The sequence below is a fragment of the Phyllobates terribilis genome, unplaced genomic scaffold, assembly GCF_046119375.1.
Source record: "Phyllobates terribilis strain yellow unplaced genomic scaffold, ASM4611937v1 Scaffold_11__3_contigs__length_659146591, whole genome shotgun sequence".
In the NCBI taxonomy this organism is placed as follows: domain Eukaryota; kingdom Metazoa; phylum Chordata; class Amphibia; order Anura; family Dendrobatidae; genus Phyllobates; species Phyllobates terribilis.
The window spans coordinates 475,634,011-475,660,538 of NW_027362771.1; the positions used below are offsets into that span (position 1 = coordinate 475,634,011).

Genomic DNA, 26,528 nt, shown 5'->3' on the forward strand with positions numbered 1-26,528 from the left:
ATGTTGGCAGCTGGAAGCACTATCACAATTAAGGGGCACTTAGTTTGAAACAAACACAGGAAAAAATTAACATTCGGTTATTTCATGTCTGCAATGTCAAATGAAATGGCAGAGTCTGTGGGTTATCACCCAGCTATTAAGCTTCTACACTTACTATTAATTTTAATAAAATGGTGAGAGAATGGAAACACATTGCAAAAACGATTCTTAAAAGAGTTGTCAGTAGGATCAACCCTCCAAAGCCATCTATATGAGCATGTAGGTCATAGGAAGCTGAATAAAATGACACCTTGATATCCAGAGAAATGAGCTGTTGAGATCTATGGGCAAGATACATCTCCCTGAAAATCTGCCTCCAGAGATTATCGTAAGTGAAAGGGGAAGTTACCAGTGTGAGACACGTAATGACTTACAGTCTGCTCTCCTGATCTACATGTCTCACACTGGTAACTTCCTTGTTCATGCAAAATAAGATCTGGAGGCAAATTCTCAGGAAGATCTGTGTCTGGCCTGTGTCTGGCCCATAGATCTTAACAGCTCTCTAAATATTAAAAAAAAAGTGGATTTTATGGGAATAAAACAATGGATTGCATATACAGTATCAAAGGTGTCATTTTATTCAACTTTCTAGGACCTGAATACCCATATAGACGGCTTAGGGGGGTTAATCCTAATGACAGATTTGCTTTAACCAATCATAAGCTTCACACCCCAATGTAAATCCTTTAAGGTTTGTTTTTTTTTTAACATTAGCTGCGTTTAAACAGTTATTTTATGGCCAAGCTGAACACAACTGATGCCAAGGTGGTAAAGAAGTCCAGTATCTATAGCGGGTCAAAACATTTCATATAGTGTTTTCTGACCTGATTTTAAAACCAGTCCAGATCAAAAACTGGTGAACAGGACGAATGGAAATATTTCCATATAAAATTTTACCGTATCAGTTACGTCATCTGTTTTCCTCTTGCATTTCATTACCATGCAAGAGGTTAAAAAAATAAGGATGGATGGCCAGATAAATTTAAATCCTCTGACTAGGCCCCACCATCTAACAGGTGCAATTTTTTATCTAGCAGCTTCCAGGAAGTTAAAGCCATTAGTTCACTGAGAAAAATAAAAAAAGGTAAAAAAAAAACAAAAAAAACAAAAGTATGATAATGCGCAACTATGCCTTACAAAACTATGACATGTTTCTTAAATTGCAGTTCTTAGCCATCGTGTGCTATACATTTTTTCATCAGTCCATTTTAAAACGGTCACATTAAAAACACATACCACCGGTAATTTGTAAATTGCCACTTAGTGCTATTTGCACATATTCACAATGTGCCTCTTTTCAGTGAGTGCCATGTGATTAAGACCAGTTTGTGCCACAGAGGCAATAACAACGTATTAAAGAGGAAAAGATGAAGGTACATCTAACACGAGACACAATTGTTTTTAGATAAAAACAAGAATAAAGCAAAAAGTGAAAAGAAAAAAGACCTTTTCCACTCTCTTCAGTAGTGATTATAAATTCATAAGGATGATAAATAAAAATGTACACCTACTATATATATTAGTAGAAAACAAAAGTTCTGGCTAAAATATTGGCTCCAGGTGTGATTTTTTTTTTTTTTAAAGAGAGAAGAGGCAGAGATCTCAAAAAAAATAATTGGAAAGCTACCTAGATCACATGTAAAAGGCAGCTATAGCTGTCATATGCATCATCTGCAGGTGTTTTATCAGAGCAAAACATTTCTTCCAAACAAACTAATAAGGAATATAAAATACGTTCTCTAATAAATTGTAATGCTCCTCATGTGGTCCATCTAGAAGAATGCACATGTAATAAGCAATATGTAGGCTGCACCCTTCAGGAAACTTAAAAGGAACAGGCCGACAGCAGGATTTACCTTTTTGTAAATGATCCCTGTATGATCACCAATTGCTCTTTCATTAGGTTTAAAACGGATGTTTCATGTGGTTACCTGGATTAGTTATTCCAACAGCGCACTTGTATGACACCCTTTCCTAATGCCTTCTGGGGGTAAATCTGGATATCAGGCTCCCTATAGAGCGAGAGTAGTCGATTGAGCAACTGGCAAAACATTCTGCATCAGGCATTTGTTAACATTCCATGGAAGTTCATTGAGGTTATGTATCTAACCTCCAGGCACAAAATTGTACCATTTATCGAAATATATTCTGTGTACCATTCCACATTTTGTGCTAACTTAGCACAATCCTCCACAAGGTTGTAAAGCAGCAGTCAATTCCAAAATTCCAAAGCACCGAAGATCCTCCTTCACAAAAACTTTGACACCAGTGTACACAAGAAAAATTATGCGACGTTTCAGCCACGCAGGGCCTTTGCCAAGCCATTAAAAAGGTGTACACAACCCCAGAAGAGGTGGAGATTGGAAGAAAGCATTCTAGATCCTTAACATGGATAGCAGATCTCTGAAATCTCTCTTTTTCCCATCGCTGAGGCTTTTTTCCTATTTGGAACATATAACTAATTGTGCCTTGTTTAGAGCAGAATCATCCTTCCCCTCAAACTCTAACTTATTGCTTCTGTTGTAACCGTTTTGAAAACATTCTGATCAAACATATAACAATAACGGAGCACCTAATCTAGGTTTGCAATGAGTCTGTACTTTTTGAGGCATAGATGCGCATTAAGAAACTCGTCTTAAATGGGGTACTTTTAAGTTGCCTCTTGAGCAGCTCAATTATGCAGTCCCCTTACTTCCTGGCTTCCTGGGGGAAGGAGAGCACTCTTCAAGTGTGAGTTCTGATCAAAGAATATTTTGCTGCTACTACACATTAGTCAGTCAGTGTTTGTTCTGAAGTGTACACGGTTATCACTATTTGTACATGGAGATACCAGAGCCTTTGAACAAGCACACTGCTCAGGAAAGTGAGAGCTGTGAGCAAGATAACTGCTCTGGAAGCTGCTGATGGTGGGGGTCGGTGGCAGCGATTTTACAGGACTAAACAGTTTGGAGTTAAATCCTCAGGCTGGAATTTAATTACTATGCATACTCTTCCAGGCTTTAGTGGCTGAGCTCCTTGGAAACCAGCTGTACACCATGTAAGAAAAAAAATCTCAGCAGGAAAATTAAAGTAGACAGAAAAAAGCAAGTCAATTGCAAACATGCTTAACTTCACATGCTGTCTAACCAAAACAATTTAATAACATGATAGTTATTGGAAATCCAATAACTAAGTGTTTTAACTTTTTGGAGGCTTCTGGAGTGTATATTTTTCTTTTGCTGGATTGTTTCAGTTAGAAACAGTCAAGATCTTCTCCTTGCACTTAGAAATATGACTTTTGGTTGAAATAAACACATAAGGATGTATGGGGGGGGGGGGTGTGAGGAGTTCATAGTAATAGTGTTTTTTGGAATTCATCATACTGGTGTTTTTAGTTTGTGTGGCAGAGGAACCTTCTGGACATCAGTCACCAAGGCCCAGGTGCAATTGCAACATCCTAAAAATAAATATCAAGAAACCCCTTTTTTCCACCCTTGATGAATTGTAGAAAAAAAACGTCAAAATCAAAAGAGGCATAAAAGAGTCATGTCTGAAATTTACACAACTCAATTAAAAGCTCACATTTTTAACTATTATAATACATTGTTCTTCATTCAGTACATCCATCATGGTCAGAGGCAACATTCATTTTAACAAAGCAAAGTCATTAGGGATAGAAGAAAGAAACTCCTCTGTCAAGTTCTTAATACGATCTGTTTCTGCCGCAGCAATACCAGCAAAACAAAAGCCAACTATCTGTGCATGCATGAAAAATTGCACATACACTCAAAACTTGTACATAAGGCAAATTATAACTTACCACCAATCCTTGCATTATATGCAATCCCCACAATGCAGTAGGAGTTATTTGCAGATGCTGCCACTTCACCAGCACAGCGAGTGCCATGCCTAAAAAAAATGGAGTGGGTGGGTTGGGGGTAGAAGAATAGCAAAGTTATACTGCATGTGATCATGTTACATTTACAGATAATTATATGCTTCAGTGCAGATACTATTGACTTATAATGGGTTTATCAGCTTTATGGTGGGTTGCGCTTATATTTTCATGACCAGATTAGCATTCTTGTCACCGATAAGGTCAGTTTACCAATCAGCAAGCACTAAACCATCCGTGAATAGAACCCCTGGCAAAAATTATGGAATCACCGGGCTCCGAGGATGTTCATTCAGTTGTTTAATGTTGTTGAAAAAAAGCAGATCACAGACTGGGCACACAACTAAAGTCATTTCAAATGGCAACTTTAGGGCTTTAAGAAACACTAAAAGAAATCAAGATTAAAAATGTGGTACTCAGTAAGTGTGATTTTTTTTTGGACCAAGCAGAGGGAAAAAATTATGGAATCACTCAATTCTGAGGAAAAAAATTATGGAATCACCCTGTAAATTTTAATTTCCAAAACTAACACCTGCATCAAATTAGATCTGCTCGTTAGACTGCATCTAAAAAGGAGTGATCACACCTCAGAGAGCTGTTGCACCAAGTGGACTGACATGAATCATGGCTCCAAAAAGAGAGATGTCAATTGAAACAAAGGAGAGGATTATCAAACTCTTAAAATGAGATTTACATACAGAAAAGCTAAACATAAGCCAATATTAACATCTAAACAGAAAAAAACAAGGTTACAATGGGCTAAGGAAAAGCAATCGTGGACTGTAGATGACTGGATGAAAGTCATATTCAGTGATGAACCGCGAATCTGCATTGGGCAAGGTGATGATGCTGGAACTTTTGTTTGGTGCCGTTCCAATGAGATTTATAAAGATGACTGCATGAAGAGAACATGCAAATTTCCACAGTCATTGATGATATTGGGCTGCATGTCAGGTAAAGGCACTGGGGAGATGGCTGTCATTACATCTTCAATAAATGCCCAAGTTTACATTGATATTTTGGACAGTTTTCTTATCCCATCAATTGAAAGGATGCTTGGGGATGATGACATCATTTTTCAAGATGATAAAGCATCCTGCCATAGAGCAAAAACTGTGAAAACATTCCTTGAAAGAAGACACAAGTTCAATGTCATGGCCTGCAAATAGTCCGGATCTTAATCCAATTGAAAATCTTTGGTGAAAGTTGAAGAAAATGGTCCATGACAAGGCTCCAACCTGCAAAGCTGATCTGGCAACAGCAATCAGAGACAGTTGGAGCCAGATTGATGAAGAGTACGGTTTGTCACTCATTAAGTCCATGCCTCAGAGACTGCAAGCTGTTATTAAAGCCAGAGGTGGTGCAACAAAATACTAGTGATGTATTGGAGTGTTCTTTTGTGTGTTTGTTTTTCATAATTCCATAATTTTTTCCTCAGAATTGAGTGATTCCATAATTTTTTCCCTCTGCTTGGTCTGAAAAAAATTACCCTTACTGAGTACCACATTTTTTATCTTGATTTCTTTTAGTGTTTCTTAAAGCCCTAAAGTTGCCATTTGAAATTACTTTAAATTTGTGCCATGTCTGTGATCTGCTTTTTTTCAACAACATTAAACAACTGAATGAACATCCTCAAAGCCCGGTGATTCCATAATTTTTGCCTGGGGTTGTATTTACTTACAATGTGTAGCAGCTGCTGCCAGGTGCTTCAGAACAGTTCTTAGTCCAGCTGATCTGTGGTGATGCGTGGTGTCAAACTCCCACAGATCCGGATATTAATATCCCATCTTAAATATAGGTCATCCATATATTCTGACCGGATAACCCCATTAAGGACAACTGAAATTCTTACAAGTAGACAATACGCACTTATTTTCATTGCTGGCATCATATCTAGGACTTGGGTCCTGATCATCTCCATTCACGTCATGGCTAGCAAATGGATCCTAAGAAAAAGGAATAAGGGAGAAGACTCAATGCTCTCATACACAAGCATTTACAGATCATGGATTTATAGCAAATGCTGTGATATACTAGGTCAATACATCCATAGTGTGTACATACAGCGGCTGTAAGTGCTGCTATACAGGGACTGGGCATAAAGCATGGTCACATGCACAAGCTCTAAATCGTATATATAATGAAACACTTTTTGTAGTAGTTTTTGTTTAGTCACCTGATACTCTCTACACCAAGCACCATAGTATTATTCTATACATTACAATGCTAGTCTTGGATCATTAGCATAATGTAGCACCAGTAGGGTGGCAGACCTAGATGAGGAATGAGATGAGATGCAGGGGCATGCTATAAACCTACTAATCCAGCCCATTTGTCTTTATCATCCAGGAAAGGCAGAGGGACTGTGTAAGCCAACTCACAGACGGCACCGAGATTGGTCTATACCCATATATCGGATCCCAGTAACGTGCAGAGAGGCCGGAGTATAAAGATCATTTTTAGAGGTATGCCGCAATTGCTTTAATACTGCTATTTCATCATACAATTTCTTTGAGCTGATAGATGCAAGAAATATACGGATATACTCACGTAATTGTGTATAAGATCTGGGTGATTTTTCTCCACTCCATCATCCAAAATACTCACAACCACATTTTTGCCAGTGTAGCCTCTTTGCCAAGCAGCCATAATGTTCATTTCTGACCGACATCGGCTGCTCTTATCACTGCAATGCTGAAAAATGAAGAATTAGTGAAAAATCAGCAGCCAGTTCATATGGGGGATTTTAACTGGTATCCAGTGCCTGTGCAACGCATTTGGAGAACAAAAAATATATTTTTTTTTGCATAGAGCCAAAATATTCTGCAGCACTTTCCAAACCAGAAGGTATATGTAAAACAAGGTTGGATATGAAAACTTATAATAAAGGAGTGATGGTCCTGCATACAAGAGCTTACAGTCAATCAGGAAATAGTGGTGACACTAAAGATAAGAAACGTCCTTGTTTTCTACAACTGTCTAGTTATCTTTTAGGGTTCTACACATGAAGATGGATGAACCAGTCATCCAGGCATACTATGCATGCAGAGATATGCAAGGGCATGAGATAAATACTGGATTCAGGTTCAAAGTAATAATGTAGGGGGCATTGGTAAAAGTAAAAAAAGTCACCATAGGGAAATGTGTAGGCCAGTCAAAAAGACGTAGTTACTTACCGGTAACGGGATTTCTCAGACCCCATGACGACACCACGGAGAGAGGGGATCCACCGTTCAAGGACAGGAAACCTACAGATAAAAGGGCGGTACCTCTCTCCTGTATCAGTTGTTTACAGAGCATGAGGGGACCACCAGGTTAGTAACACAAAATTTTACATTTTAAGAACTTGTCAGAAGCACCATGTGGCTACAAACAGGCAACTCACACGTGAAGGGAGGGAATGTACATGTGCCGTCATGGGCTCTGAGAAATCCCGTTACCGGTAAGTAACTACGTCTTTCTCCTTCCCCCATGACGGCACCACAGAAAGAATTACAGAGAAGTGTCTCATTGGGGGGGGGGGGCGCAGCTTCCAGGACCCTTCTCCCGAAAGTAAGGTCTGAAGAAGAGGTTAAGTCTAGCCGGTAGTGATTGAAGAAGGTAGAGGGGGAAGACCAGGTTGCCGCTCTACATATCTGCTCTATTGCAGCACCGGCCTTCTCCGCCCAGGAGGCTGTCACTCTCCTCCGGACCCGGGTACCATAGAAACTGTGAAAAAAAGAAAATAAATATGATCCTTACCTTCTGGCGGCCCTCGATGCGCTCCTCCTCTCATGCCGGCAAATCGCGATGGACTGAAGGACCTGCGCTGACGTCATAGTCATGTGACGGGTCACGTGACGCTGACGTCGGCAGGTCCATCAGTGCAGTGTACTGCGATCTGCCGGCAGTCAGCCCTGAGCGAAGCAAGACTGCGGGGGCCATCGGAAGGCAAGTATAGATTTATTTTTTATTTTTATACATTCTCTCGGGTCACACTATATAAATCCATGCCTTTTGCATGGATTTATATAGTGTAATCAAGTTGACAAGCACTTTCCAAGTGATGCTAAAATCGCTTGGAAAGTGCTTGTCAACCCGCGTGCGGAAATGCATGTGAAGAACGCTTCACATCCGCATGTCCCTGGCAGGAAAAAAGCATGTACAATCCGCATGCGTTTTTTCTGCCAGGGGAGATGCAGAAAGGCTCAGGAAAAATCCGGAGCATTTCTGCATCGTGGGCACATAGCCTTAGATGTTCTGTCCAGACCCCCTGAGCTACAAGGTTGTTGAGGTGAGCCCCCTAGCCCCCGGGGCTTGTGTCTGTGGTCAGGATTTGAAGTGTAGGGATTGTCCAAGGAATACCCCGGGTTAGATTGTCTATCTTCCCCCACCACTCTAGGGAAAGTGTGGTTTCTGCAGATAGCATTAGCTGCCCTTCTAAATGCCCTTTTAGGGATTTTTCGGCCTTTAAGATTTCCCACTGCAGGGTCCTGGTGTGTATTTGGGCCCATTGGAAGGCCGTGAAACAAGCCGTCAGGGAGCCTAGAAGGGACATGGCTTTCCGTAGGGACATAGACGGGTGGGACTTTGACCACGATATTTGGTCTAGGATGTTGTGAATTTTCCCTGTGGGGAGAAGACACTCGTCTTTTTGAATCCAGCATGATGCCTAGGTATTCCTGTATCTGGCATGGTTCTGGCTTGGATTTTTCCAGATTCAAAAGCCATTCTAAGTGTGTCAAGGAATCCATGACCTTTCCCAGATGGTTTTTGCAGTTTAGGAAGGAACTGCCTATTACCAAAAAGTCATCCAGTTATGGAACGACTAGGGTGTTCTGTTCCCTTGGGAACTGCTACTCTGAGGAACTTCTGGTAATCTTTGTGTATTGGGACGTGATAATAAGAGTCTTTTAAGTCCAGGACGGCCATGAAACAATCAGGAAATAGCATTTTTACTGAGGATTTTATTGTCTCCATTTTGAAGGCTTCCATCTTCAAAAGTCTGTTCAGCTTTTTTAGGTTTATAATCGTCCTGTAAGTCCCATCTGATTTTTTCCTTAGGAATAATGGAGAATAGAAGCCCTTGCCTTCCTCCCCCCTCGGGACCTCCTGAAGGACCGCCTTCCCTACCAGTCCCCAGATTTCCTGCTCCAAGGCCAGCTGCTCCTCGTTTGAGGACCTTTTCGGGGTTAAATCAAAGTTTGGCTGAGGAAATGTGAGGAACTGGAGTTTCAGGCCGGATTGTATTAGGCTCAGAATCCATGAGCTGTCGGATATTAATTCCCAGGCCGAGAGAAAGTCTGACAGCCTTCCCCCCCACCAGGGGCAAATCCTCATTGGGAGGGCTTTCTGCTATCATTGGGGGGTTTGTTGAATAGGAACCCTTTGGTCTTCCTTCTCCTGTCCTCCCACCTAGCCTGCTCTTTAGGTGGCTTTCTGCGGATAAACCTTTTGCTCCGAAAAGGTTTCCTGTAAGCAGTGTTAGACAGGATAGGGAACCGCTTCTTATTGTCCCCTGCTTTCTCTAAGATGTCATCAAGGGTGGGCCCAAACAAAAATTCACCTTCACAGGGGATGGAGCACAATCTCGATTTTGTTTGTAGATCCCCGGGCCAACATTTGAGCCAGAGGGCTCGTCAGGCCACGTTAGCGAGCCCTGTTGCCCTAGCTCCTAATCTGACGGAGTCCGCCGCGGAGTCAGCTAGGAAGGCCGCTGCTCCTTTCATTACAGGGATGGTTTCTAGTATTTTGTCTCTAGATGTTTTATGACGCAGTTGTGTTACAAGCTTGTCTAACCAGACCATTAATGACCTGGCCATACATGTGGCAGCTACCGCAGGTTTTAACCCCCCCCAGCGGCTTCCCAGGAACCCTTTAGGAAGGTGTCTGCTTTTCTATCCATGGGGTCTTTTAAGACGCCCATGTCCTCAAATGGAAGGGAGAACTTCTTTGAGACTTTGGCAATGGCGACGTCCAGTTTTGGCGCTTTCTCCCAAAAGGAACATGCAGAGTCATCAAACGGGTACTTCCGCTTTAGGGAAAGGAGGCCCTTCCTCTCTGGTCTTTTTCACTCTTTTTTAATTAAAAAGAGTGAACTTGCTCATTTAGTGGAAAAGATCTTTTTTTGTTCTAGACTGCTGAACATTATGTCCTGGATAGACTTCTTGGGCTGGGGATCTGCTAACGCCATGGTGGACCTGACAGCCTTAATGAGGCTGTTTCCTCAATAGGGAAACAGCTCCATCCTCCCCTATCTGTAGACGAAGAAGACGATGATGAAGAGACGGACGTGTCCGAATCTCCGCCATTCTCAGAGCTGCTAGACCCGGACTCGGGGGATATGTTTTTAGTTTTTTTAAGCTTTTTACCCCCCCCGAAGGATTTAATGGTGTCTTCAACCTGCGACTTTATCAAGTCTATAAGTTCAGAGGCAAAATTCGGGGTTTCCTCGCATATGGTTTGCTCAATGCAGGAGCTGCAGAGTCTCTTATCCCAAGTAGTGGGTAAGACTTCCGTGCATAGTGCACAGGTCCTATTCTTTGTTTTCCCCGTACTCTTTCTTCCCTAATAAGAGAAAATAAAGAAAGGGGGGGGGCTAATTACAAAGTGGACTTCACGAAGATCACCTACCAACCAGACGGAAGAGAGGGTACCGGTTCAGGAGGCGGAGCCATCTTTATAGACCGAGTCCTCCTGCAAGATGCTGAGGTGGAGTCTTTGCTGCGCTGCGAAGATCTGCCGGTGCGCCCGCTTCCACTGTTACGATCCTGGTGTCCCGTCTCTTCCGGTTTCTTCTCGCGCTGGGTTGGCGGCGACTGAGGATGCAGTTCTTGCTCCTCAAGTAGCTCCTGGTCACTCATTTTTTTTTTCCCCCCAGACAGCGTGCCAGAATTTCAGAGAAGCATTCTTCTGGCGCCTCCAGCTGTCTTTTAAGGCACTGTGAGTCCCTCTCATAGTGCCTGCTGTAATCCGGCTCCCCCTCCTCCCTCGCACCTGCGGGGGGACGCTCGCGACTGCGCAGACTGGTTTCCCAGTCATGCATTGCGGTGCCACGTCACCAGGAGGCGCCCAGCGCGCTCACGCATGCACGGCAGACCCGGAAGTCCATTAGAGCGCCGCCGGGCAGCGCCACGATTCCACCTGCCGCAACCAGGGGGGTCCAGCGCAGCACCTCGGCGGGCCCGGACAGGCTCCGTCCTCTTCGTCTGGACCCCCCCCCCCCGCACACCCTAAAGGCCACTGACCCCAGCGGTGGCGCATCAGGGCACTGTACCAGCCAAAGCAGGGAGCCCGCGCTGCCAGGATCGGACTGGCTAGGCCTGGCATCCCACGACGTTCATCTTCTGGCACCCCGCAGGTATGCCTCCTTTGGGAACTGTAGGATCCCGTCAAGGACAGGAAACCAACTGATGCAGGAGTGAGGTACCGCCCTTTTATCTGTAGGTTTCCTGTCCTTGAAGGGCGAATCACCTCTCTCCGTGGTGCCGTCATGGGGGAAGGAGAAATATGTATTTTTAAAGGCACACTTAAAGATATGGACTAATTAACTAATTGTCTGGGGTAGAGCAATCCAGAAAACTGGTGCATCTTGACAAAAGGCGTGGACATAGCAATGGGAAGTTCAGAATATGGAAGATGTTAATCTTAGGCTGCGTGCCCATGTTGCGGATTACAAGCGTTTTTGATGCGGATTTTCCGCAGCGTAAACGCTTGTAAAACGCTTGTTAATCAGCACCCCATGGTCCCCAATGAGAATCCGCAAGTTCTATGCCCATGCTGCGGATTTTTCCGCAGCGTTTATGCTGCGTTCAAAAATCCGCAGCATGTTCATTAATTTTGCGTTTCCGAATGCGGAATTGCCTTATTCAATGCATGAAAAAACGCAAGGCAATTCCGCATGTCGAAAACGCGTGAAAAACGCACGATAAACGCGTGCGGAGGACATGCGGAAATGAAGCAGAAATTTTCTGCTTCATTTCCGCAACGTGGGCACATAGCCTTAGATCATTCCTGATTTCTTCTTTATCCCACATGTAATGACCTCCTGAATGTGGAGACATATTAACCCAGTCTACCTGTGAAAGTCCCTCACTGCTGTCCCCCCATAAGGAAACACTAATACATCAATAGGTTTGAAATGATGTCTAAATGCCTATAGTGCAAAGACTATATGAAGAATTTAGGACTCTGTTATGCTTGGGTTCATCTGGTGCCCAGCAATGTGGACTCTGCAGGATACTAGAATTATAGCATTAAGCAGTGTACTTACCAAGTACCACATGTTCGACCAGATGGGGTCATTAAAGTACAAAAGGTTAGGATCTGCCCGAATATGCCTTTTAACCCTTTTCTTTATTTGTTGCTGCTGCACCCATTCGACCTGAATTGAAAAACAAAAGTAAATCCGATATGTTATTATCTTTAGTCAATACTTGCAAATACATTTACAACATATTATAATCAATCCATCAAAGGACTACTTCTATGAACGTATCTATCAAGGTAAAAACAATTATTTTTTCCAGTTTCAATTACTGTTCAGGCTCGGCAGAAAAAAACAATTGTGCTTTATTCCATGTTTAAACTCAATAAACAGGACCTAAGGGAATGGGTGACATGCTGAGAATATAATGAGCACTTGTTTCCCTACAGGTCTTGGAAAACACTGGAAATCATCAGAATTTATGTTGCTGCATTGAGTATGACGTTCAAGCCAATACTAAAGCGTTAGACGAGCGGCTAACATTTATATAAACCTGGCAGATCTATCGATTATAAATGAAAAGAGCAAAAACAATTTCTAACAAAAACCATAAAGCATACAAACGAATAGGGTGAATGTTTAATACTACAAAGTTGGTTCTCAATACAAAACAGACATTCTAATATGAGACTTTAATCACAAGTTTAAAAAATGGTATTACCCTTAAAAGCAGTATTTAAGAGCTGTCAATAACCTCTATCAGCCCCAGAGACGGAAGACAAAATTAGAATCAAATCTATTTTTTGCAACGTTCCTGTGATGTCCACCCACATGTCTCACACGGCCAGCAGTAAGCACAGCAAGAAAATTCTTGCACATTTAAGTAGTGCTCGTTCTTCCTAGCAAACAGTGATGAACAGAGTCATGACTAGCAGCAGAAGAGAAAAACTTTACCCTTTATATTAGACCTTTCAATTGTGTTCTATTATGTACCGTATTTTTCGGACTATAACACGCACTTTTTTCCTCCAAAATTTTGGAGGAGAGTGGGGGGTGCATCAAATAGTCCAGATGTACAGTCCGGCTGAAGATGGTGGAGGGTGTGGGGGGAGCGTCAGCGGAGAAGGAGCGGGTCACAGGAGGCAGGAGCTGCCTGCTGCAGCTAACAATGTGCCCGCTGTAAAATAAAATGAATATTCACTGCTTCCCAGGCCCATGGGAGTGGAGAGCAGTGAATATTCAATCTCTTTAACTGCGGGCACACGTGATCGCCGAGCAGCTGCAGGAGCCGGCGGCTGCAGCTAACACTGAGCGCACTATTGAGAATGAATATTCACTGCTCCCCTCGCCCATTTTCCGGGCATGGGGAACAGTGAATATTCCGGCAGCTGATCCCAGCATGTGAGGGCGCATGGCAGTGACATGACTCGCTGCTTACGCGCGGAGATCAGCAGCTGGCATCAGAACAGGATGCAGCGCTGGAGCAGAGTGGAAAGCGAGTAGATTCCTTAACTTTTTCTCATGTGTGCAGTGTGATGGGGATGGGGGTGCCATGCATACCAGGATGGGGGTGGTATGCATACTAGGATGGCGGTATCCACTATTGATGCACCCACCAAAAAAATTGAACTCTTCTACAGAACAATCTATATAGTTCAGATTATGGCCTTTCTGCCTAAACACAACTAAAGAAATTAACAATTGAGTGGCCAGAAAATTGCAGCTTAGCACCATTTACTTTACTGGCAACAAGTGCAGATAAAGGCCAACGCTTTGCCATATGACATAGATGGCTGACTTAATTCTACAGATAAACATCAGAAAGAGATGCAGTGCTACTGTTATGATCTGCAACATGAACTAAGGAAAGATAAGGGAAGGCTGTCCCTACAGTAAAACTAAGCTGAATCCCTATGATGTAGCGGGCTGCCTGTTCCTAGCGAACAGACCCACCTTAGTCCTCTGCTAGTCTGAACGAAGACCTATAGCATTAAGGGAGGGGTCCCTAAAAGAACTAAGGACTGGGACAAAAATGGGACACCTCCTAAACAGAGAAGTTGTTGAAAAACACAAAAAGACAAACTGACAAAAGGTACTAGAGGTCCCAGAAGGACCAAGCAAACTGACCGAGAAAGGCACCAAAGCACCAGGCTAGAGAAACAGTCAAACACTGAAGTTCAGCACAGCCAAAAGGGCGGAGCTGGAATATAAAGGAAGATGGTCACGTGACCGCAAAACACAGGCCTATCCGGAAACCTCTTGTGGAAAGCTTTAACAAGCCTAGGAGCAGAGACATCATCCGTCCTTACCCAGGAGTTGTCTTCGGGACCAAAACCCTTCCAGGAGACAAGATACTGTAATCCCCCTCTATGCCATCTAGAATTCAAGTTACGAGAAATTTCATATTCGCAGTCTTCCACCACAGGAGGAACTGTGACACTGGCGTCCCTATCAGATACAACAGCCTTTTTCAACAAGGAAACATGAAACACAGGATTAATCTTCCAGGAAGTAGGGACATCCAACTTAACAGCAGATGGGTTAACAACCTGAAGCACTTTAAATGGACCCACGAACTTAGGACCCAGTTTTTTAGAGGGAATCCTTAACCGCAGGTTCTTCGAAGACAACCAAACCATGTCACCCACAGTAAACAAAACCTCCTTACGTTTCCTGTCAAAATACTTCTTGGACTTCTTGTTAGCCTCTTGAAGGTTGCAACGTACATTAGTCCAAACTCTCTCCAAATCAGCGGAAAAATTCTCCTCCTCCGGCACCGCCGACTCCAATTTGGAGAATGAACCAAAAGATGGATGTCTCCCAGTACAACAAAAAAAAAAAAAGGAGAACACCCAGCAGAGGAGGATGTATGATTGTTAAGAGCAAATTCTGTGAGAGGCAGAAACTCAGACCACACCTCTTGATTGTCCGCCACAAAATATCGCAAAAAACTGTTCTACATCCTGGTTCTTTCTTTCAGTCTGTCCATTAGACTCAGGATGATAACCAGACGAAAATGACAAATGGACTCCCAACCTGTCACAGAAAGCACGCCAAAAGCGAGCCACAAACTGAGGTCCTCTATCAAACAATATCCGTGGGAACGCCATGGAGCTTGACAATCTCCTTAACAAACGCCTTAGCGAGTGTCTTGGCGCAGGGCAACTTAATGAATGGAACCAAATGACACATCTTACTAAAACGGTCCACGACCATCCAGATGACAGTAAAACCCTTGGACACAGGAAGATCAGTAAAAAAATCCATTGTGAGATGCATCCAAGGCGCACTAGGGAACCTCCAGAGGGCAAAGCAACCCCGCAGCAGGAGTATGTGAAGCCTTAGACCTAGCACACACAGTACATTGACGCACCCACTTGATGACTTCCTTCTGCCATCCAGGCCACCAAAAACTGCGACTGATCAGTCTCTTAGTCTCTGAAATTCCTGGATGACCTGCCAACCGAGACTCATGACACTCCACGAACAAATCTCTCCTAAAGGCTCTAGGCACGAACAACCTCCCATGGGGAGTGTTAGATGGAGCCTCATCTTGAGCTTTCAGAATCCCAATCTCCAAAACAGAGTCCAATGCCGCCACCACAACTCCTTTCTGTAAAATGCTCTCCTCCTCCTCGGCATCGACCGTAGGAGAGAAGCTGCGAGATAAAGCATCGGCTTTAACATTCTTAGTACCAGGGATATAGGTAACAGAAAAATGAAACCGAGAAAAAAAAAGTGCCCACCTAGCTTGACGGGCATTCAAGCGCTTGGCAGCATCCAGATAGATCAAATTCTTATGATCTGTGAAAACCTGAATAGGAAATCTAGCGCCTTCCAAAAAATGACACAAATGTTCAAATGCGAGTTTAATAGCCACCAACTCCCGATTTCCAACATCATGATTCAGTTCGGTTTCCGAAAATTTTTTCGAAAAGAAGGCACAAGGATGTACTCCACCCTTGTTCTCCTGAGACAAAACTGCTCCGACTCCTACCGATGAAGCATCGACCTCGACCAAAAAAGGCTTGGTCTCATCAGGCTGCATAAGGATAGGGGCAGAACTGAACCTCTCTTTGAGATACTCAAACGCTTGAATGGCCTCAGTAGTCCACTGGGCCATATTCGAACCTTTCCTGGGAAGATCGGTCAGAGGCTTAACAATCCCAGAAAAATTCTTAATGAATTTCCTGTAATAATTGGCAAAACTCAAAAATCTCTGTATAGATTTCAAACCAATAGGCCTAGGCCATTCCTGCACAGCCTGAACCTTCACCGGGTCCATCTCAAAGCCCTCGCTGGAGACCATGTAGCCCAAAAAACTAAATTTTCTGCACAGCAAACTCACATTTCTCCATCTTAGCAAAGAGTGAATTATCACTCAATAACTGCAAAACTTCACGTACACTCTGCCAATGGGACTCTAGATCTGGTGAGTAAATCAATGTCATCCAAATACACAACCACATTCTTACCAATCAAAGGTCTCAGGATGTCATTAATAACGTTCTGAAAAAATGCATGTGCATTGGTAAGACTAAAAGTCATCACCAGATTCTCAAAATGACCTACCGGTGTGTTAAAAGCCGTTTTCCATTCATCACCCTCCTTCACTCGTAACTAATTGTATGCCCCCCCCCCAGAGATCAATTTTAGAGAGCCACTTGGCCCCCACCAACTGGTTAAATAAGTCAGGAATTAACGGCAATGGGTAGGAATTGCGTACGGTAATCTTATTAATTTCACGAAAATCCAAACATGGACATAAACCCCCGTTTTTTTTTTTAACAAAGAAAAATCCAACTGCTACAGGAGACTTAGAAGGTCTAATGTGACCAGCAGCCAGAGTAGTCTGTATGTATTCCTCCAAGGCCTTTCTTTCAGGAATAGTCAGATTAAACAAGCGACTCTTGGGAAGAGTAGCTCCAGGAACAAACTCAATGGTGCAATCAGAATCCCTATGAGGAGGTAAAACTTGCGACTCCCCCTCTGAAAAAACACTCCAAAAATCTTGAATAGGTACCGGTAATTCCCCTTTTTCCACAGCCGCAATGCGACCATTACAACATTTATCATAGCACTTCGGACTCCAAGACTTAATCACATTAGTAGACCAGTCCAGCAAAGGATTGTGCAGTTTTAACCAAGGCAAACCAAGAACGACCGGAAAGGGTAAATTATCCAATACAACCAAGTCCAAAATTTCTTGGTGAACTCCATTGATAGTGAGGGGAAATGCAGCAACCTTGTGAGTAATACATTTCAAGGGAGTGTTATCAATTGCAATCACAGAAATAGGTGATGACAAAGGTTTGGATTTCAATTTAAGGTTTTCCAAAAACCCTTTATCAATCACATTAAGTGTTGAACCACAATCCACAAATTCAATCAAATTTTCCTGCAAAGTAGTACTCCCAGAAAGAAATACTCCTGCAGAGCGTAAACAAGCTATACGGGCGTAACTGACTTTTTTTTTTTCTTTACTTAAACGAAGCTCACAACACTTAATCAAATGGTCAGCTTTACCACAATAAAGACACAATCCCTCGGCGAACCTCCGGTCTCTTTCCTGAGAGGAGAGCGACTTCGCCCCCACCTCCATTGGTTCTCCGCCATCAGAGCAGATTTTCTGCCGACTAGGACCTGACATTACAGAAGTCTTTACCTCACTCACCCTGGACCTCAGTCTCCTGTCCACACGAACAGCTAACTGCATGGCATCCTGCAGATTCTCAGGTGCGGGGAATGCAATTAGCAGATCCTTAACCCTTTCACTCAGACCAGCAAGAAATAAACATTTCAATGCAGGATCATTCCATTTAACTTCTGAGGCCCATCTCCTGAAGTGTGTGCAATAACTTTCAACATCACCTGACCCCTGATTCAAACGCCTGAGTTCTGCTTCAGCAGATGAGATTCTATCAGGATTGCCATATAATAGCCCCATAGCAGAAAAAAATTCTTCTACAGACATTAAACACAGATCATTAGGTTGGAGAGAAAAGGCCCACCCCTGTGGTTCATTGCGCTAAAGTGACATAATAAAACCAATGCGCTGTGATTCATTCCCAGAGGACCTTGGTCTCAAACGAAAATATAACAAACAAGCATTTTTAAAAAAAAACATCAAGCAGTCCTACCTTGGGTTCAACAAAATGCGCTCCAGAACAGCTACTCACGTGTTGCTGAAGCTCGGCCACCTCCAGAGACAATCCCTGCAGACGTTGAGCAAAATCCTGGACGGAAACCATACTGATCCCCGAATTTCTTTCCTTTTAGTTTTTTTGGGCTGGACTTACAGTTATGATTTGCAACATGAACTAAGGAAAGATAAGGGAAGGCTGTCCCTAGAGTAAGACTAAGCTGAATCCCTACGATGTAGCGGGCTGCCTGTTCCTAGTGAACAGACCCGCCTTAGTCCTCGGCTAGTCTGAACGAAGACCTATAGCATTAAGGGAGGGGTCCCTAAAAGAACTAAGGACTGGGACAAAAATGGGACACCTCCTAAACTGAGAAGTTGTTGCAGAACACAAAGACAAACTGACAAAAATGTACTAGCGGTCCCAGAGGACCAAGCGAACTTGACAGAGAAAGGCACCGAAGCACCAGGCTAGAGAAACAGTCAAACACTGAAGTCCAGCACAGCCAAAAGGGTGGAGCTGGAATATAAAGGAAGATGGCCACGTGACCGCAAAACACAAGATGGAAAAAACAAACAGGAGGGTTCTAACAGCTACCTACCAAGAATGTATAAACTTTATTACATTAACGGTTTTATAGAAAATATAATTTTGAAGAAAGCCCTGCATCTGTGCTTGATATTAATCTGTAGAAGTAACAGGATGATACAACCTGTTGAACTATTAAGTATGGTTTAACCTTACACTCATGACTGCAGTATTGTAGAGGCTTCCCTCCAACTGTCCCCTTTATTACCACCCCCCCCATTTCACAACACCACCCCACTCCCACGGAACCCCCCTCCCCAAATGAACACTCGTGACACCTTTTCTTTAGATAGATTGTATAATAAAAGGCCGATTTGGCCAAACATTACAATAAATAACTGTTTAGTAAGGAGGTTCTTGGAGCTCCAAAACCTGGTGGAAAAACAGTAAATAATAATTAACCATCCAACATTACCTCCAGCCGCGACCACAGGCTTGGGGACACCTTTGTTGCTGGAAAACCTGTGTCATAACAGTCGCCCAGGTCCCAAAATCCACCAAGCAATAGACCAAAAACCAAACAAAGGGGACATTACCATCCACACGATGTACCATCTCCCATTACACAAGACAATGTGCTGCTGAGAATGATAATCTTTTAACCAAGCCAGAGGATTATTCCACCCAACGAACAAGCGTTTTTACATGTTCTTCAGGTGAATGGCAGCCGGTTTACACTGCACAATCATCGGATCTGATAATTGTGCAGCGTAAATGCAAATTTACTTTAAAAATAGAACTGTAGAGTTTAAGATAATGACTGTATTTCTGTGCATTGCATGTTTGATTGACTTTAAGCCTGATCAGCTTGTTCATGCTGCTGCATTGTGACTTTTTAAAATACTTTTGTCAATGTGAATATCATCTGCTCACCTTCTACTGTCATCTTATGGTTTAATACTACCCGACAGAAGCAAAAAGTGTCTTTTGGCAGCCATTAGGGTGGTATACACCAGTTTACCTAATTTTTTTTTCATGAAGTTGACGCGCCCCCTGGGCCATATTCTTTAGGGGAATACCCGGAGCCGGATCAGATGGGGGTTGTAGTCTCCGAGTGGCTGTGACCCGGTCCGTGCCCAGGGTGTCAAGCTCAGAGTATGTGGCAGTCCTACAGATGTTATAAAGTTCTTTATGTCGACTACGCCACCCGTTGTATTGCGGTCACTATGGCCGCCGCTGCAGCAGGGTCCGCTGAGGCTGATGGTGTTGGTGCAGCTTTTGGTAGTATAACCCCCAACGGGTGGGGTATAGCCTCAGGGGGTCAGGTGCAGAGGATGGGGGTTGTGGTGGTGCAGCATAGATGTTAAATGAAGACAGAGTCGGGTTGTGCAGTTTAGGGTATTTACTCACTGCTGATGTTCCGGTCACTCCAGCTTCAAGTGACCACCCGAACCATGCTGCGTCCACCAGGTCCTGGATTCAGCAAACCCCCAAACAAGTCCGGAGCGTGACCCTGAGCTCTCCTTCTGTCCTTTCCTCTGGCCGTCCCCACTAGTGATCCACCTAGGTCCAGCTCCCTCGGGCCTTCTGTTGGGAGACCCTTGGCCTTGGGTTCCCTGACCCTCCACGTGGTTTGCCTTCGGGGTGGATGTGGTGGGTGGCCGTGGCAGATCCTGCCCACGGCCTCCGGTCTCTGGCTGAGGTGTGCTTTTGCCCCCACCAGTTTGGGATCCGGTACCCTATTGCCGACTCTTCACCCGGGGATTGAATTTGGGTTCTCAGAGTCCTCTCTTTGTCCCCTCTGGGTCTTTCCTTCTCTGCTCCACTCTCTCTCTGCAGGCTCATCTGGACCTCTGCTTCTTGCTGACTCTGACAGACTGACCCCTCTGCAAAGACTGACTGACCCTGATCTTTGATGGTGCCCACCTTAAATACTCCCTCTATGTGTGAGCTCAGGTGACCAGCACCCAATGAGCTCCTATCTTTACCCAGGCTGCTCCCCCTATCTGCCCCTACACTACTTGGGATGTACCACCCCCCTCCCACTCCAGCCAGGAACAGACTCGGTCGTACCTGCACATTTCTAAGTGGGAGTACCGTCGGCCTGCTCCTCGGAAATGGGATGTGTGTAGTGCATGCAGCCTACCGAGCTCAGGTCCACACTCCATCCTTACCCGGGAGTGGAATATCACACCTCTGGATTGAGGTGCAATACCCCTGTAGCAGCCGAATCCTCAGGGTGCTACATATGGAAGGCATAATATTTATATATATTTATGGATTTACATATTCAAGAATTTTTTTTTTCTTTTAAACGGAAGCCTATGAGTGACAAATGCCACTACACACCTATATCCAGGGGTTTATTCATCAGACAATCATCCTCACTAATACCTTTTAACTAGCTTCCTAACAAGTAATCTCTAGATACACGGAAAAGTCAAACAGTCAGAAACAGTGGCTACTAAATAGTAACTGATTACATTTTTCATTTGCTGCTCAAGAACTCAAGCTTGCCACATGAATGTATCACAGTTTAGAAAATTAGCATTTTAATTGCAGTAGAATGCTGCAGCTCTCATACAGAATTACAAGTAATACAACGTATTGCTACAGACTACAAAGCATTCACTAAATCTGCTGCCTAAAAGATTTTTGTAATGGTAACCAAAGTAAATAGAGTGGGCAATTGAAGAAATAAAATGTGATCGTCAGCAATACTGCCGTTGATATAATAGGGCAATACAGAGTTTAGCGCCGCCTTGATGACCAAGGGAAAACTCACTGTTCTTCCATGTTTCTTTACACTCCCTGTTAAAGGGATTAACTATCATATTACTAGCATCACTGCTTACTCATTGTTGCGAGACATGATGTTAGTGTCCAGTTATCGCTGCATATAAAAAAAGGAGGATCTGCGATGGTACCCCGCGGAAAAAAGGCTAGGTACATGTTTTTTTTTTTTTGTTTTTTTTTAAATTGATAAATCGTGGAAAAAATCTTTTAAATTATAACATTGGGGAAAGTCCTCTACATTGCGGAAAGTCCTCTACATTGCGGAAAATTCAGATTGGCACAGGGGATAATATTTTAAGATATCTGCATCCTAGGGCAGTTCAAAAGGTAGGCAGCAGATTAGGGCACTAGAAAGGTGAAAGTCCATAAGGAACGTCTTTATTTGAAACAACAAATTAGTAGCTCCTTAGCCATTTCCTATGTAAAACATTTACATCACTCACCAACCCATTTTGTGTTTGTTTTTCTTAAAAGCTGAAGCTCAGTACATCATTTCCTTAGAATTGTATTTTGAGTTTAAGTACCCCATAACTCTGACTTTGCAAGAACAACATGAGAGCAAATATCAAACATCCAAGACCAATAAAGTAAATATTACATAACATTGAGACATTGCATGGAGAAAAGTCATATGGTTGTACTAGGTTCCAGAAATTGCAATTTTTTACAGACATGACTCAAGTTAAGAAACTGTCAAATACTTCATGTCCAGAAACAGCCTCGTAAAAATATTGAAAAAGCAGATATGAAGACAAACATCTGAAAGAAACTATACCCCCCTACTTAAATTATACAAGAAATCAGAGGCAAAGTTCAGCATTGTAATTACTATCTACTATATAATCGGCTTATCCTGTCTGTCTGTCCAGGAAATCCTGCGTCGCTGATTGGCCGCGGCCGGACCAATCAGCGACGCGGGATTTCAGAACAAGATGGCAGCCGTTAGCGGCTCATCTGCCACACGGAGGTCAGCGGCGATGCAGCCGGGAGATGACCGGAGCTAGCGGGTCATCTCCCGGCTACTCGCAGCAGAAGTACCCCGACCGGCGGCGCCGCTCCCCGGTCCTCCCTTCACACTTGCAATCGGGAAGGTAGCCTCATGGAGGTTAGCAGTGATGTAGCGGGAGATGAGGCTGCTCGCAGCGGAAGTACCCGCACAGGCAGCGCCGCTCCCCGGTCCTCACTAACACGGTTCGCTGATTGGTCGCGGCCGCGACCAATCAGCGATATTGGCGCAAAATTTAAAACACCGCTGTCCTGAATTTAAAGTAGTGCACAACCCATTTAAACACTGCTTCGCTGATTAGTCGCACCCGGTCGGCCGCATACATATTCTAGAATACCCGATGCGTTAGAATCAGGCCACCATCTAGTCCTGACATAACCAACTTCAATAATTCTAGATTCATAAATGCATCTGAAAAGTTGGGAGAACTTGTGTACACTTAGGGTACTGTTGTAGGATGCACTTTACCTATAAACATCTATAAAAGGATCAATCTTATAAAAGAAAATAAACTTTACCGATGTCCTTGTGCTGTTAAAGGGCTACTGTAATTTTTCAGAATAAGCCGTCCTGTGTGTACATGAAGAATAACCCAATATTTAGCCCCTTTATGACCTGTATGACATTTTCACCTTTTTCCCTCTGCAGGCTTTATCTCTTATTTAGCAATTGACTAAGCTTGTGGGATATGACTAGCCACTATGTTGTCGTCCATACACATCACAGCAAACAAACAGGGATTCCAGTTCTTCATTCCTTAGCACACAGGAAGAAGCAGCAGCAGCATGGAGGACAATATAAAGCAGCCATGGATTGTGTGGATATGAATCCAGCTCTGATGTGATGTACAAGATGTGTTAGAAAGCCCAGCACAATCTTTGTCTCCTCTGCCTGTTCAGTTTCTCCTTAAGCCATTTCCTCCCTCCAGAGAGTATATTTTGGAGGAGAAACCGGACATCTCACTGTGCTGGCATTCCATTGTCTGAGCAAGACAGATTTGAGACGTTTTTCAAAGTGGATGCAGAGATTAGATTGCAGGGTAGGGGAAGTAGCTCATAAGTGGAGAAAGACGTAGAAGCCTGTGACGACAGCGTTTATTCTTAATTATGTCAGGCATATTGTTCAGCAGGTGAAGGGACATGAGCCATTGTTCATATGAGCCTGTAAGTTGACTCTTGTTGTATGTTAAGCCGTAGAATGCCTACTAATTATGTATTGTATCAGCCCACTGCGGATTACTAGCCTACAAAACCTTGGAGGACAAATATGCAGGTTAATTGAACAATCAATCTTTGTTAATTTGTGCAATACCTACTGTTTACATATTGTATCACGGTTTTCTAGTCTACCCAACTTAGAGGACAAATATGCAGGCTAATTGAACAATAGAACAATGAGGGATTACCTCTCCCCACCTTCCCCTAATCCTGTGGGAGAATGCCTAGAATGAGAGCTGCGGGTATAAAAGGGGCCTGTCTCCCTCGTCAGAGAGGCTCTATAGGAGATCAGCCCAGGGAACCACAGCTCCATTTACTAGAATATAGATTTGCTTCACTGCCCATTACTGAACCCATGAAGACGTTGGTAATGTACAATATGTTGTTGCTGTCTGGAGCTGCTTATACGTGCTACGGTCATGGTATCCATCTGGAAAAGCATGGGCTGTGATTGCAGACTATACAGGTGGGAGATAAAAAAGCTGCCGGACAACCAAAAGTTGGGAGACAGTGGGCATCTCCTGGTACAAGGGCAGTAGAACTACAGGCACCGGGTTGGGATCTTGTGGACTGGAAGCATTGCATTGTGGCCCATCTACCCAGAGTTTCTGTAAAACCATGGATTTAAGGCATAAAAATAGCTACATTGCTAACCTGTCTAGGTGATTATTACTACCCACAACCAAAGATCTTCACAAAGCCTCTGAAAAGACATATTGCAAAGTTTCTTATATTAGCATTAACTTTTGATGTATAGAAAATTTGTTAAAAGTGCAGGTCATTTACCTCCATAGCTATATAAACTATATAATTGGCTTTTACATGAATATAATGAAGCTCTGCTTGCCTGTTTATTATGCTGAATTGACTGCATACTATTATCCTAAACAGGATTTCTATCCATAGGGTGTTGTGAATGGCAGCCAAGCTGTTGAAATGTGAGTGAAGAGGATAATTGAACCATTGTCTAGATGTCTTATGGTTAGAATTTCTAAGGTATATTTGGGAGAGAAATGATTGGAAAGTTTGCCCATTATGATGGACCCTTAAAAGGAGTAGTGTTGATACAAGGACTCTTGACATAAAGGTGTAATCTATAAGATTTAGGGAACAATGCAGCCCTTGTGGACTGAAATCCCTGAAACAGAAGGACAGTATTAGAGAGTAACAAGGTCCTTGGCCAAAACCAAAAAGGAACTATACTCATAGATTACATTTATTCCATCATTCAAATAGAAAATTTGTCCTGGAGTAGAACTAGTTAAACTCCTGCTAGGCCAATATCTGTGAAACATACAGTGTGACAGGTTGAACGAGTGCTAGGCTTCGGGAAATGCCAAAGTCAATGGCTGCCTCATGTCAATGTTTCGGCTTTGATTTCTGCTCTCTGGCTGTCCCTTCCCCTGACATGTAGAATATTGTTGCATCCCGCGTCTGCTCATCCCAATCAATTATTAATAGCCATTTAATGCCTTGCAAGGAACAAGACCCTGAGAGCTTGTAAGAGCCTTGAGCAAAGTCTTGCTCATCTTTTGATAGATTCTCTGAGGATAAGAGAGGGCGAGCATCAGAAAGGATGTGTACAACGCCCTGCAGCTGCTTGACACATGGGTGCGAGAAATGACAGATTGCCCCCTGGTCCTTTATTATTGAATGCCTATATCTATATCTACTCTACTAGCACATGCATTGCAGTACCAAGTGAAGTTCTTTGGAGCAATGAGGGTGACTACAAAGCTGTGGAAGTACACAGTTGTGCACAGCATAAAATGCAGCCTAAGATGATTTGTGATTTTTTTTTTTTTTTTTTTTTTTACAAAAAAGAGGTTGGTCATCGTGTGACATGAGCACAAACCATATAACAATTTTAGTTACACAGGTGTTAGAAATTGTAAGACTCAGGCCCCAATTCATCATTACATAGTTACATAGTTTATAAGGCCGAAAAAAGACAAGCGTCCATCCAGTTCAGCCTATTTCTTGTGCACTGCAGCTATTCCGCAGTGTTGATCCAGGGGAACGCAAAAAAAAAAAACATGCGATATAGGCCAATTTACATCACTGAGGAAAAATTCACTTCCAGACTCCAATCTGGCAGTCAGATTAAATCCCTGGATTAATTAACTAAGCATAAGATGTAATTTTATTGTTCTCAAGAAAGGCGTCCAGGCCTCTCTTGAACTCATTAAGTGAGTTGGACATCACCACTTCCTCTCCCAGAGAGTTCCAGAGTCTCACGGCTCTGACCGTAAAGAATCCCCTTCTATGCTGGTGCAGGAACCTCCGTTCCTCCAGACGCATAGTGTGCCCCCTCGTCTTTGTCACCATCCTTGGTATAAACAGGTCATGGGAGAGATCTCTGTACTGCCCCCTGATGTATTTATACATGTTTATGAGGTCTCCCCTAAGCCTTCTCTTTTCCAACGTAAATAGGCCTAATTTTGACAACCTCTCTGGGTATTCTAGTCCCTCCATTCCCTTTATTACCTTAGTCGCCCTCCTTTGTACCCTCTCTAGCTTTGTACCCTCTCTTTATGTACAAGTCTGGTTTGTAGCCATTTTTAGGTTTGTGTCAATTTTTTTTTTTTTTTTTACAATAGTTTTTTTTCAAAATTCATTTTTAGGTCTGCGCAACTATGTGGGCGCAGTTTTCATTGTGCAAAAAGGGGAGAACAAGAGTCTATAGTGCTAATAAAACATTGTCTTTATTGATACAAAGAAATTAAAAAACGTACAAGGAATT

The 26,528-nt window shown here is 43.2% G+C and overlaps 1 protein-coding gene across 3 annotated transcripts in view; it reads right to left on the reverse strand.

Annotated features, from left to right (window-relative positions):
- Positions 1–26,528, reverse strand: part of PCSK6 (proprotein convertase subtilisin/kexin type 6) — a 284,703-nt gene that overhangs the window by 135,144 nt on the left and 123,031 nt on the right. For all 3 annotated transcript variants that reach the window (XR_012251328.1, XM_073653390.1, XM_073653391.1), the window contains exons 3-6: positions 12,165–12,275; positions 6,464–6,607; positions 5,783–5,859; positions 3,839–3,927 (exon numbers count right to left, since the gene is read on the reverse strand). Coding sequence is in view for 2 of the 3 variants with exons in the window: in XM_073653390.1 (XP_073509491.1) it covers positions 3,839–3,927; positions 5,783–5,859; positions 6,464–6,607; positions 12,165–12,275 (421 nt within the window). In the remaining variant the exon portion in view is untranslated. The remainder of the gene's footprint in view (positions 1–3,838; positions 3,928–5,782; positions 5,860–6,463; positions 6,608–12,164; positions 12,276–26,528) is intronic.